Below are 12,089 nucleotides of genomic sequence, written 5' to 3'. Positions count from 1 at the left end.
TTTAATTTGCATAATGATAGAAAAAGCTGTAAAATTTTTTATTTTGAATAATATACATATTATCATTAATATGTTCTCAGTTATATAAAAATAGTATAATAAAAAGTTATGTAATATATAAAACAAATTACTAGAAATATTCTCCAAAGGGAATAAAAGAGTATAGTCTTTGATATCATTTTCTCTGAATAATGATTTTATAAAATTAAATTCCATTTAAGTGATTTTAGAGAATGGCTAGAATAATATATTTTAGGATTTTTAACCTTTTTTTCCTTTATTTTAGAAAATGCAAAATTAAAATATAATTTTGATCAAAATTATATTAACTACAAATGTCTAAAAATATAAAGTGTGTAACATTATTATAATCTTAATTCCTTTTCTTTTTAGGAAATAATATTATTTCTAGCCATCTTCTTACTATTTATATCATTGTACTTTTTGACTTATTTCTGGCTTTAAGATAAAACTCTAGGTAAAATTAAAATAAGTTTCCAATTTTATAAGGTAAAAGTAAATATAAGTTTATACAAGTTTCAATAAATAATAAGGTAAAATTGTATATAAAATTTAAAATTTAATATTTACTAATTTGAAATATTATGTAACAATTATTACAATATTTGCTAATATATTAGATTTATATTTTATAATTTTATTTTCAAAATAAAAAATTTATTCTTTTTTTTATACTTGTAAAAATCATTTTATATTTTTGGTTTTATTTATATTAGTACTATTTTTTTGAAATTATTACAAAAATTAGCTTTTAAAATATAAAAATTCATATAATAATTAGTAACTTTAAAAATTTAATTTCAATATTTTAATTAATAAAATCATATTTTACTATTTAAAAAAGTTATTAGTTAGATTAAACTACTTATATTTGAATTTTTATAATAGTTATAACTTAAATTTACATTTTTCATTTATTAAATTCAGAACATAATTTAGGCATTTAATAAAATTACTTTTTTACGCTTAAATGAAGTTGTTTGGTAAGGTTAAAACTATTTATATATTAATTTTATAAGAATTAGTTTAATATTTTTTATTTTTATTTTCTCAATAAATATTTTTATAGTAATTGGATTAATATACTAGTAAAAAATGATCTATTCTACATATATCTTATATATATCAGGTACTCAAAATATAAAAATTCTATATAAATAATATACATATCATATATATATCGAGTACTTATATATATATTATACAAATATTAGATATCTAATAGATATATGATATATATAAGTACTTAATGTGTATATAATATATATATTATTTGTGTTAGGGTTAGGGTATGTTGAATTAGGGTTTGGATTAGGGTTAGGGTTAGATTAGGATAGTGGGTAGTGTTAGTAATGTGGACTTTATAATTTACTAATTATTTATTTTTTTTTTTTAGATGATTGTAATAATATAGGTAACGATATGATCTTGTCTAATGAGAATCACCATACATTATTGTATTTGAGAAGAAAGTTTAAATCATGGAAAGCTTGTAAAAATTTTATTATTATATGGGCCAAGCAGCAGGGCTTTCAAATTATTAAGGATTGTGTAGTACGTTTAGAAGGTATAATCCATTGTCGTACATATATATATTCTCACAGTTGTACCTATGAATCAAATTCTACTAGAGACACTGTTACAAAAAAAATTGGTTGTCCGTTTGTTGTCAATGCATCATGCCCAAAATTGAAAAACCCTGAGGAATATGTGATTATTAATAAGATAGTTGAACAATATAACCATCCTTTAGATGTATCAATAGTTGAATTTGAAGATTACATTAAATTTTATTTCTATAACTAGGAACAAGAAATTTAACGTTGGGAATAATTAATTAGAATGCATGAATAGAAATAATGTATCAATAGAAAAAATGTATTAATCGAAAGAATGTATCAATAGAAAGATAATAGTAATATGTTAATAATTGTTAATAATTAATTTGTATAGTTATTGCTTTGCTTTAATAAAAATAATGATAAACTAATCACATGATAATAGTCTAAACATGTGATATTTGAGGACTAGCGATATATCGCCGTAGCGATAAAAAAAAAAATCCAAATAAATATTATAAATATCAAAAGTTTAACTGAAAATAATATTAAATGGAAAACAAGTATATTTGCCAGTAGTATAGTTTTAAGTTTCAATAAAGAAAAGGTTTGTGAACAAGCATGCAGATGACAAAAAAGATGTAATATTTACTGGAAAAAATTATTTAAGTTATTTAATTAGATTATTAACTTTAAATTATTTAGTTATATTTAAATTATTTAGTTAATATTTAGTTTATTTAGTTAATATATTTAGTTTATTTTATTACTAAATAACTTAATTTAAGCTGTTTATGACTAAATAATATAATTATAGAGTTGATCACCCTATCTCAGTAGTTGGTTACTGAGACCCTCATTAAGCCTGAGTATGGTGAGGTCGCAGGTTCGATTCCCATGATCACGGAAATAAAAAGAATTTTACTGCGGACGCTACCACCAATAGCGCAAGATATAGATTGGTGTAGCTGACTGCACTATGCGAATTAACAGATACTGGTTAGCCGCACATTTCAACAAAGTTATGCTGTTCTTCTAACGTTCTCTATGAGGTCATTAGGATATTCAGAGTCCTGTCTGTAAGGTCACTACTTGCATACCTTGAGGGTAATTTCCTGTCCAGGTGGTCACTCAAATGATACCGCTTGGGGTCCAATGTGGCTAGATGGTTATTATAAATGGTAAAATCCTGGGTGCAATGACTTTGTGGTAGTTTACCTTCTAATAGGTTTAGGCCAACTAGGATATTCCTGAACAGACAGGTGTACTAGGTGAGGTATGGGGTTCAATTCCCTACTGGCGGGTGCTGGAGGCGCTGGGCAGGTAGAAGACCACTGGGGAATAATCCCAAACAAGCGCGTTTAGACCTATCTCACGTTCTCTCTGTCTCAGTGGTCACTACTATACCATTGGGGGATTCACAACTGTACCTTGGGGCTAAGGAATCGTGGGGCTGTAGCTGGCCTTGAGCTGAGCCTTGGCATTCAATTCTGAAGTATGAATGTTGGTACGGAAGGGTTTCTAGATAATTGCCATTACGTCGATACTGAAAGTCCTCCATTCTTAAGACAAGCCAGGGTGGCGTAATATAAATTCGAGCTTGTCTTGCCTCTAGAATGGATAAAGGATGAGTAGGGGGTTATAGCTAGCCAGTTAGTATTCCGTCGATGGATAGGGACTATCCTGAGGTCAAACTAAAATGGCAGTTGTAGTGATAATAAGATTTGCCTACTGACACCAGTTGGATGGTAGTCGTTGGTAAACGTTGGACTACCATGCTATAAATAGGTTCTTAAATGTGAACCTTTACCTTGAGTCAAATAACAAGACTAAATAATATAATTATATTATTTAGTTATAAATGGCTTTATTATATTAAACTAATTGGTATATTTATATATATATTTACTTCTAGACTTTTAGTATATCAAATGTAATTGTTTTTTAACACTCTTTTAACACTGTATATATTACTAATATTAGATTCAATATATACAGGACCCCGGATATCTCCAAAACAGGTCATAAGTCACACTTTTGGCAGATTGGCCCATTTTTCAGAATCGTCTTTTGTAAATATCTCGGCATCTAGTAGTCCAATTTTGATGAACATTTTTTTAAATTGTAGAGTTAAATGAGGGCTACAAAATAAAAAAAAAGTTCATTAAAATTGAATCACTGGATGCTGAGATATTTACAAAAAACGATTTTTTGAGTTTCAGCAAAAAGGGGTGTTTTTGGCCAAAAGTCCATTATGACCTTTATATTAGATATCCGGGGTCCTATATATACTATGTAAAAACTCTAAATTTAATAATTTAAAAATTAATTATTTTTTTAAATTTTTTTTTATTTTATTAAATATTTTAGAAATTTAAAATTTTTTTGATATTTAAAATTCTATTTATTATACCTTTATTTGTGCATAATTCTGGCTAAAAGCTATTTAGATATTTTAGCTAACTAATAATCCAAATTCAATAAAATTTATACCATTAATTTGTCTTAATGAAAGAAATCTAATGATAATAATTTTATTTTTCTAACTTGAATATTTACAATATGAAGTGATTTTTTATTTAACATAAATAAAAAATGTTTGGTAAATTTGCATTTTTATGGTTTTTTATATATTTAAACAAATATAGCTAGTAGGTGATATAAAAAAAATTTATACTGAAAGTTATGCTGGAATCAAATCTTAAAAGCATATAATAATTACTAACTGATATTTTGCCCAAATGGAGCTATGGGAATTTAGCATATAGTAACCATAGTAAATATAATAAATTTTTAAAAATAATAAAAATGATATTTGAAAGGGATTCTTTGAGTATCAATTTTTTTTGTATTGAAATTTATAATTGGATAAACAAAATTTGAATTTGATTTGTTAATCACATGTATTATTTAAACTAGCAAAATTTTTTACAATTTATTCTTTAGATTCTGAATTTTAAAATGCAAAAAAGAGTATTGAAAAATCTCTAGAAACAAACACCAGATGAAAAAGATTTCCAAGGTCCCCCTGATATATACACTACATTACACCTTTTTTTGACGGCAATAAAGTAAATTTGAATCATGTATAAGAAAAGAAAATTAAATCGCCGTTATTATGATTTCTTCATATAAATCATTAATTAAACTATGGAACCATTGAAAGAAAATTGAAATCGCCTTGTTATGATTTTCATTTATTTGTCATCGTCGTATAAATGAAAGTCAAACTATTCACTGCTTTACATTGGGTTGCTACCATCGCCAAAGTGGAAACCTCCTTGAGGCATATTTACATCTGTTTGGAAAGCAAATTGACCCGTAGTCGCGTCCATTTCAGGAGCCAAATTAGGATCCTCTTCTTCGTCTTCCGCAAAGTATTTGTCGATTATATGATAGGCTTTCTTGTAAATTTCAAGATTTTCGTGATTCTGCAAGTTGTGAATTTTCTCCATGCCACCTGCCTCTTCAACAAACAAGGCGAATTGATTTATGCCATCAGCTTTATCAATTTCACCAACTTTTAGAATATTCTCAAGACCATCAAGCGCAACTTGGATGATTTTATTATCCATACAAACCAATAAATCACAAAGTGGTTTGATACATCCTTGACTGACAAGATATTTGATTTGTTCAGGTTTATTCAAACCACCAGATGTTGCATTGGAAATAGCCCAACATGCTTCCTTACGAGTCTTAAAATCAGCGTGCTGCAAGATATTGATAAGAGGTGGTATAATATTCGCATCAATAACAGCCTGTATCTGAGCACAATTTCCAGCAGTAATATTAGAAATTGTCCAACAAGCTTCCTTACGAAGTCCATCCTTTGGGCTAGATAGTAGACTCAATAAAGCAGGTAAAGCACCACAATTGATAATAACTTGAGTTTGAACATCATCACCGGTAACAATATTTCCAACTGAACGTAACGCAGGAGTTTGAACAGACGTTGATGAGTGCCTAAATAAAGAAATAAATATATATATTAATATAAAACAATGAAATTACTTTAATAAATAAAAATCTTACATTAAAAGCTCAACAAGTCGACGACAAACACCAGATTCAATAACTGCTTGTATTTTTTCATTATTCCCATCTGATAAATATGAAATTGCCCAGCAAGCATCAATAAGAACCTCATCATCAATAGAATAGATGAGTTTAGCGAGGACTGGAAGAGCGGGAGCGATCTAAAATCATGATGTTATATTCGTTAATATAATTAAGAGAAAAGAAGCCATTTTAAGTTATATCCTACCAAGTTCCAGTCTGGTTGAGGGCTCTTGCCACGACAGAAGTTAGATAAGGTCCAAGTTGCATTTCTCAACATTGAAAGTTTATTATGTTCATTCAAAATAGCCAATAAAGGTCTAAGAGCTCCTTCACGCAAGACATAATCACGACATGGGGGGCTGTCACCAGCGATATTACCTAAAGCCCAAACAGCCTAAAGTTCAAATAGTAATATATGATGTAAAATTAATAAAATTAAATAATAAAGAGTGAAGATGGTAAATACCTGTTCTTTAACATCAGCGACTGGACTGCTCAATAATTCAACAAAGATAGGAACAGCTCCAGCATCAATCACGACTTGAGTTTGTTGTGAAGATCCTGATGCAATATTAGTTAGAGCCCAAGCTGCTTCAAACTATCAATCGATCAAAATTACGTTAATAAATATTTAAAGCTAACAGAGCCTATATTAATTACTTACTTGAACCAAAGAGTGAGGAGATCTCAAGAATTCCACAAAACGAGAAACAACCCCACATTCAATAACTTGTTCAATTGGGGGATTCCTTTCCTTAGAAAGCAACTTTCTAAACTTGGTAGTTGCTTGCAGTTGTTCTTCTACGTTATCAGAGAAAACCCCATGTATCATACCAGGTAATTGTTCTTGGAGCTAAGCGAAATAAAAAGGATAAGTATTAAATTGTCATAGTAAATATTATCATATATAAGTATAAAAGTGTCAAAAATATATAAAGTTCTCTATTATGTAAAGGTAATTTATAAACTTAAACGGAAATGTATAGGAAACCAACTATTGTGATCTATGAAAAAAAATATCTAATAGCTTGGTCGCGTATATCTCGATGCAACTCAATCGTAGTACAGAGAATGCTGCAAATGTTATACTGTTCATAAGGCGACAATTAAATATTATAACTTACCTGAGCGTTGATGGTGGCAACAGCAGCTTCATCATCCGAGTCAGGGGAAGCAGGTACATTAAGATTACGGCGTTTCGCCAAGGATTCTTCACGATTCTTTCGACGAATTTCTACTTGTAATTCTTCACGACGTCTGCGTAATTCGTCTGCCTTAAAAACAGCTTTTGTTTTAAAAGCATTTTTCCTATGTTCAGGTATTTTATCCATGTTATTCGTTTGTTTTGTGGTATATGCTAGACGCGATCACTCGAACCACTATTAACCCCTCCTCAAGGACAAGAAAGGGAAATGGTACTTCAAACTTGCTAAAATAAAAAAAATCTTTTTGACGGAAAGAGAGCAAAATTGACTACAAATCATGTGATTGCTACGGCTAATCAATAAATGTATAATATCCGAATAATCCGATTATGAAAGTTCCTTTATTATATACTATGAAAGTGTCAGAACTCAGAAGTGCCAATTAAAATTTGTATTCATGTTCATGTGGGTCGTTGCCGAATTAATAAACAATATAGAAAATCAATTAGATCTCGGATACGGTCGAGCATCGATGCCCATTCCGGATAGTATGATCATTCCAGATAAAAAGATAAAGCGTAATTTTTCATTTTTTATTCGTCTTTTTTTTTCTATTTCTTTTTGAAAGAGAAATGTCTGATCAGAACAGTAAGAAGGCTCTTGTGATAGTAACAGACGGCTCAGAGGAAATAGAAACAGTGGTATCCGGTGTGTATTTTATGACTCAAACAAGAGATCGCGCAATAATAAATTTTCATTGATTTTTTATTTAGTTAGCGTGCTACGACGTGCGCAAATCGATGTGACGGTTGCTGGAATTACGCTACAAAATGAAAATTACGCGAAGTGTAATCGTGGTGTTAAGATTGTGCCGGATCAATCTCTATCAAATATTTCCAATTTTGTTTGTAATCTTTATTAATCTGTTCTACCAAGTGTTTAGAATTATGTAATAAAGAATTTGAATTATATTATTTCAAAAAAAGGACATCTATGATGTTATTGTTATTCCGGGAGGTTTAAACGCTGCAAAAGCTATTTCATCCAACCCTGAGGTTCAAAAATTGTTAGCTTCGATGCATCAAGCTGGCAAATTTGTCGCTGCAATTTGTGCTGGTATTTACATAAATCTTTTTGCTTAATCAAATTCATGCTTTATTTTCTGTCGTTTTTATTTTATTTAAATTTATTTATGACAGGAACACTCGCGATTAAGAGCGCAAACATCAATAAAGGAGGAAAAATCACGTCTCATCCAATCGTTAAGGCTGATTTAGAAAATGGTTAATAGTTTTCTGTTTAATAAATATTCAAAAAATATTAAACTAAGTTACAAATTTTGTTTAGAATATAGTTACCAAGAAGATCGTGTTGTGGTTGACAATAAAGTCGTCACCAGGTAATTATAATTTAAAACTCAACTCATATGTATCTTAATTAAATAACAGATAATAATTTATTTATTTATTATAACACTAGCCGGGGACCAGGTACTGCGTTACTTTTTGCATTAACAATTGTCGAACTGCTTCTTGGTGAAGAAAAACGCAATGAAGTCTCTAATCACATGATCGTTGCATCTATTTTGTAAAATTCCATATTTTGCTATTTGTAACATATTTAATCTTTCGATTCAACTGATTTCCTGAAAAAAAAAAAAATTTAAATGTATTTCTTTTTCTTTATCGTATATAATAAAATATTATAAATTATAATTGTCAAACCCTAAACTACTACTATTGTTAATTACCTCATGTAGATCAATTAGAATGATAATTTTGGTAATACATATTATAGCATATTATAACTCGATATTTTTGCGAAATTATTACGAAGTATACAGCTCGACTTCGACAAATAGCTTTCACTGCTCTATATCGGCACAATTTGTTTTGTTCCGTTTTTACTTCTAGAGCAGTAGCTGTTCAGAATAAAAAATTCTTTATCAGCTGCGGCAAAGTTAGCCTCGGTTTACACTAACAAAATGGACAGGACTGTACCAAAGAGGAGCTCGAGCATGCCTTCTGGATCTCCTCCAGCGGCTAACTTGCTCGACGATCATATCTTCTCCAGCAATGTTGAAGATTATGACATTAATGCTAACAGTCCTATAGGTTGATATTATTATTATTTTTTCTCTTAATGACACAACTTTTCAAACTGGCACATTTCCCTAATATCTAGTTTATAGTCTCGATGAGACGTGATATTAGTTAGCATACGTTATTAGTATACTGTATTGTTTTCTCCATGAAAAGTTACAAAGGCCTTTTCCAAAATATTAACATCTTAATTTGTTCAATTTTCAAATAGGTTATGGTGCATCTGCTATTGTTTATGGTGCTGTATATAAACCTTTGAACAAAAAGGTTGCCGTCAAAATGATAGATTTGGATTTTTTTGAACGAAATCAAATTGATGAAGTTAGGGTAATTGTCAGTTAGTTTTTTCTATTGCATTTGAACGAGTTAGCATCATTTCATTTATGTACTTCGTATTATACTAGAGAGAAACACAATTAATGTCTCTATCGAAACACGCGAATGTGTTGCGTGTTTATGGCTCGTTTGTAAATGAATCAAAACTTTTTATTGTTACTCCTTATATGTCTGCTGGTAGGTCTGGTTTATAATATTCTTATTAGTAAAGATTAGATTAGATATTGTCAAGCATTGTATGAACATGTTGAAAGATGTCTACCAATATTACCAGGTTCGTGCTCAGACATCATGAAGACCGCACATCCTGATGGCTTTGAAGAAAATATCATAGCAACTATTTTAAAGCAAGCTCTTCAAGGATTGGATTACTTGCATAAAAATGGGCATATTCACAGGTAAGTTATTTATTTTCGTGGTATAAGAGTAAATTTCACCAGAAGTGTATAATATATTATCCATAAAATATGATAATAGAGATGTAAAGGCCGGTAATCTTCTTGTGGATAAAGATGGATCAGTCTTGCTTGCTGATTTTGGTGTATCGTCTTCTCTTACAGAAAATGGTGATAGGAAAGGCATTCGAAGAACTTTCGTTGGCACAGTAAATGGATATTTTTTTTTGTACTTTCAAAGTAGTTTATTTATTTTAATTATATTAACAAACGCATTTTTTTCTTTTTGTTTTTTTATGCTTTGTTAGCCATGTTGGATGGCGCCAGAAGTCATGGAACATGCAGGTTATGATTATAAGGCCGACATTTGGTCATTTGGAATTACGTCCCTTGAGTTAGCAACTGGAAATGCACCTTTTGCTAAGTACCCACCCCTTAAGGTATGTAATCACATAATATACAAGATTCATATTATTTTTGTGAATATTTTTTAATTACTCACTTCATTACTTTTTTTTTAGGTAATCATGGTTACACTTTCTAAAGAACCTCCTACTCTTGACAGAGAGTCAACAAAACATAAGTATACAAAGACATTTAAGGATATGATCGATATGTGTTTACATAAAGATCCAACTAAACGGTGCTCATATTTAACAAGAAATGTATTGCTTTCTTTTTATTAATATTTACCACTTACCTTATTCATTTTTTTTCTAGGCCATCTGCTGAAAAATTGTTAAGTCATCCATTTTATAGAGTTGCTAAAAGAAAAGATTATCTTGTGAGCAAAATATTGCAGCATTTACCACCGTTGGAAGAAAGACCTCACAAAAGTATGCGCTTTCTTGCTCAATTTAAAATTTTTATTTAAAACAATTTATTTATATATATATTCATATTTTTAGGGGTTCAACAAAAACCCATTACATATACTAAGGGAGTTACATGGGACTTTGCGGTTGATAGTGAACACCGTGATAATGATGATCAGGAAAATTCTATTTTACAAGCAAATGAAGGGAAACCGGAGGGGAAGCGAGTTGAATTTTCCGATACTAACGATAATACCGACACTAAATCAGATTCAAGTGCTGTTACTAATGTACCGCCAAAAAAGTCGCGGTTTTTGGTTGGAGATGCTGCTACAGAATCAAAAGTACCTTTGTCTCTATCTGTACCTACAATTTCTTCTACTGTATCTGTTACTCCTCAAAGTCCATTATCCAGATCTCAGCCTCCTTCTGCTGGAACAAACTTTGTATCTAATCCACTATCACCAGGAGAAAAAGATGAACAGAATGCTCAGCGTCTACAGCCTCAGCAATCGCAAGAAATTAGAAAGGGAAGGTTCAGTGTTATTGAGAGTAATGGATCTAAAGAAAAGACCTCATCATCTGGATCGCAACATGAATCTGATAATAATCAACGTCCTCCTATATCAAAAGAGCGGTCCAACGAGAAATTAACAGGTGACCCATAATAAATATGGTACTTGCGACGTACTGATTTAGATATTTCATCTTTTAAAAAATTTATTTTATAAATTTTAACACTTTTCATAATAATATAAAACAATTAACATGTATATATATAGAAAATTATAAGAAGAGTAGATTTGAAGTTCAACATTCTCCTGATATGTCTATTATATCTTCATCAGTTTTTCAAAATATTTCTCGAGAGAATACTGTTCATTCACCTATTTCACTTTCTCGTGAATCAACATTGTCAAAAGGTGATACATCATTTTCTAGGGAAGGTACTATCAATAGAAGTAATGGAGGTTCTTTAGATGCGCAAACTACAGAAAAACCAATGGGTACTAAAAAAGGAAGATTTCAGGTGTCTATTGATGTACCACCAAAGATGGATGGATCAATATCTCCATCAGGTATAGAAAATGTTGGAAAAAAATAATATATATTTATTTATTTTATGGTTGTTTATTAAACAGCTATTGTAAAGAAGCAATTAGGGTTTTTACAATTTTAAAATTATTTAACTTTATATACAAAAAATGAAATAAAATTTTCAATCTTTTCCCTCTGCTTTCTCACTTTTTCTTTCTTTCTTTTTTTTTTTGTTATTTGTATATGAATTTGTTTAATTTTTGGCTTGACCAAATTTAAAACCAGGGAACTTACTTACAGCTGAGACAACATTTTCTCCACAATCAACTTTCTTGGGCCACTCGCCCAATATCTCGCCTTCATCATCCATCTTACGCGGCCAAGGTCAACATATGATGAGTTCTGCGAATTATCCTAAGTATAATAGTGAGAAAACTGAAAAAACATCTAGTTTACTTACAACTTTATTACAACAAAACGAAATACAACGAGCAATATTGAACGAGATTATTGTTTCAAATGGTAATCATTTTACATCAGCTGTGGCTGGAAGAATACATTCACAGCAAATCCCAAATGTGAATGGTAATACAGGAATTAGAAGTTCACCAAAGGA

The 12,089-nt window shown here is 30.0% G+C and overlaps 3 protein-coding genes across 4 annotated transcripts; 2 read left to right on the top strand and 1 right to left on the bottom strand.

Annotated features, from left to right (window-relative positions):
• Positions 1 to 4,403: 4,403 nt before the first annotated feature.
• On the bottom strand, positions 4,404 to 7,124 carry OCT59_013791 (uncharacterized protein). Its single transcript, XM_025317083.2, has 6 exons — positions 6,767 to 7,124; positions 6,307 to 6,495; positions 6,109 to 6,240; positions 5,848 to 6,036; positions 5,616 to 5,779; positions 4,404 to 5,546 (listed from the first exon to the last, which is right to left on the bottom strand). Exons 1-6 carry the CDS (start codon positions 6,971 to 6,973, stop codon positions 4,823 to 4,825), a joined length of 1,605 nt encoding a protein of 534 aa, XP_025179013.1. The 5' UTR covers positions 6,974 to 7,124; the 3' UTR covers positions 4,404 to 4,822.
• Positions 7,125 to 7,383: 259 nt separating this feature from the next.
• On the top strand, positions 7,384 to 8,517 carry OCT59_013790 (uncharacterized protein). Its single transcript, XM_025317084.2, has 6 exons — positions 7,384 to 7,495; positions 7,561 to 7,691; positions 7,774 to 7,903; positions 7,987 to 8,070; positions 8,135 to 8,186; positions 8,267 to 8,517. The coding sequence occupies exons 1-6, from the start codon at positions 7,420 to 7,422 to the stop codon at positions 8,376 to 8,378; spliced, it is 585 nt and encodes a 194-aa protein (XP_025179014.1). The 5' UTR covers positions 7,384 to 7,419; the 3' UTR covers positions 8,379 to 8,517.
• A 97-nt stretch (positions 8,518 to 8,614) lies between these two features.
• Positions 8,615 to 11,679, top strand: OCT59_013789 (uncharacterized protein; the record flags this gene model as incomplete). 2 transcript variants are annotated; one of them, XM_066141734.1, is made up of 10 exons in its annotated part: positions 8,772 to 8,901; positions 9,101 to 9,216; positions 9,294 to 9,402; positions 9,500 to 9,623; positions 9,703 to 9,829; positions 9,929 to 10,060; positions 10,142 to 10,263; positions 10,341 to 10,456; positions 10,529 to 11,092; positions 11,218 to 11,679. In XM_066141734.1, 10 exons carry the CDS (start codon positions 8,772 to 8,774, stop codon positions 11,538 to 11,540), a joined length of 1,863 nt encoding a protein of 620 aa, XP_066001840.1. In that variant the 3' UTR covers positions 11,541 to 11,679. The 2 variants fall into 2 exon arrangements, with proteins under 2 accessions (XP_025179015.1, XP_066001840.1); XM_025317085.2 differs by having other exon boundaries at positions 8,615 to 8,901; positions 10,529 to 11,679.
• Between the last annotated feature and the right edge of the window lie 410 nt (positions 11,680 to 12,089).

The sequence above is a fragment of the Rhizophagus irregularis genome, chromosome 21, assembly GCF_026210795.1.
Source record: "Rhizophagus irregularis chromosome 21, complete sequence".
NCBI classification, from domain to species: domain Eukaryota; kingdom Fungi; phylum Glomeromycota; class Glomeromycetes; order Glomerales; family Glomeraceae; genus Rhizophagus; species Rhizophagus irregularis.
Note: the sequence above shows the minus strand (reverse complement) of the source record. Positions and strands in the feature narration are given on the sequence as shown.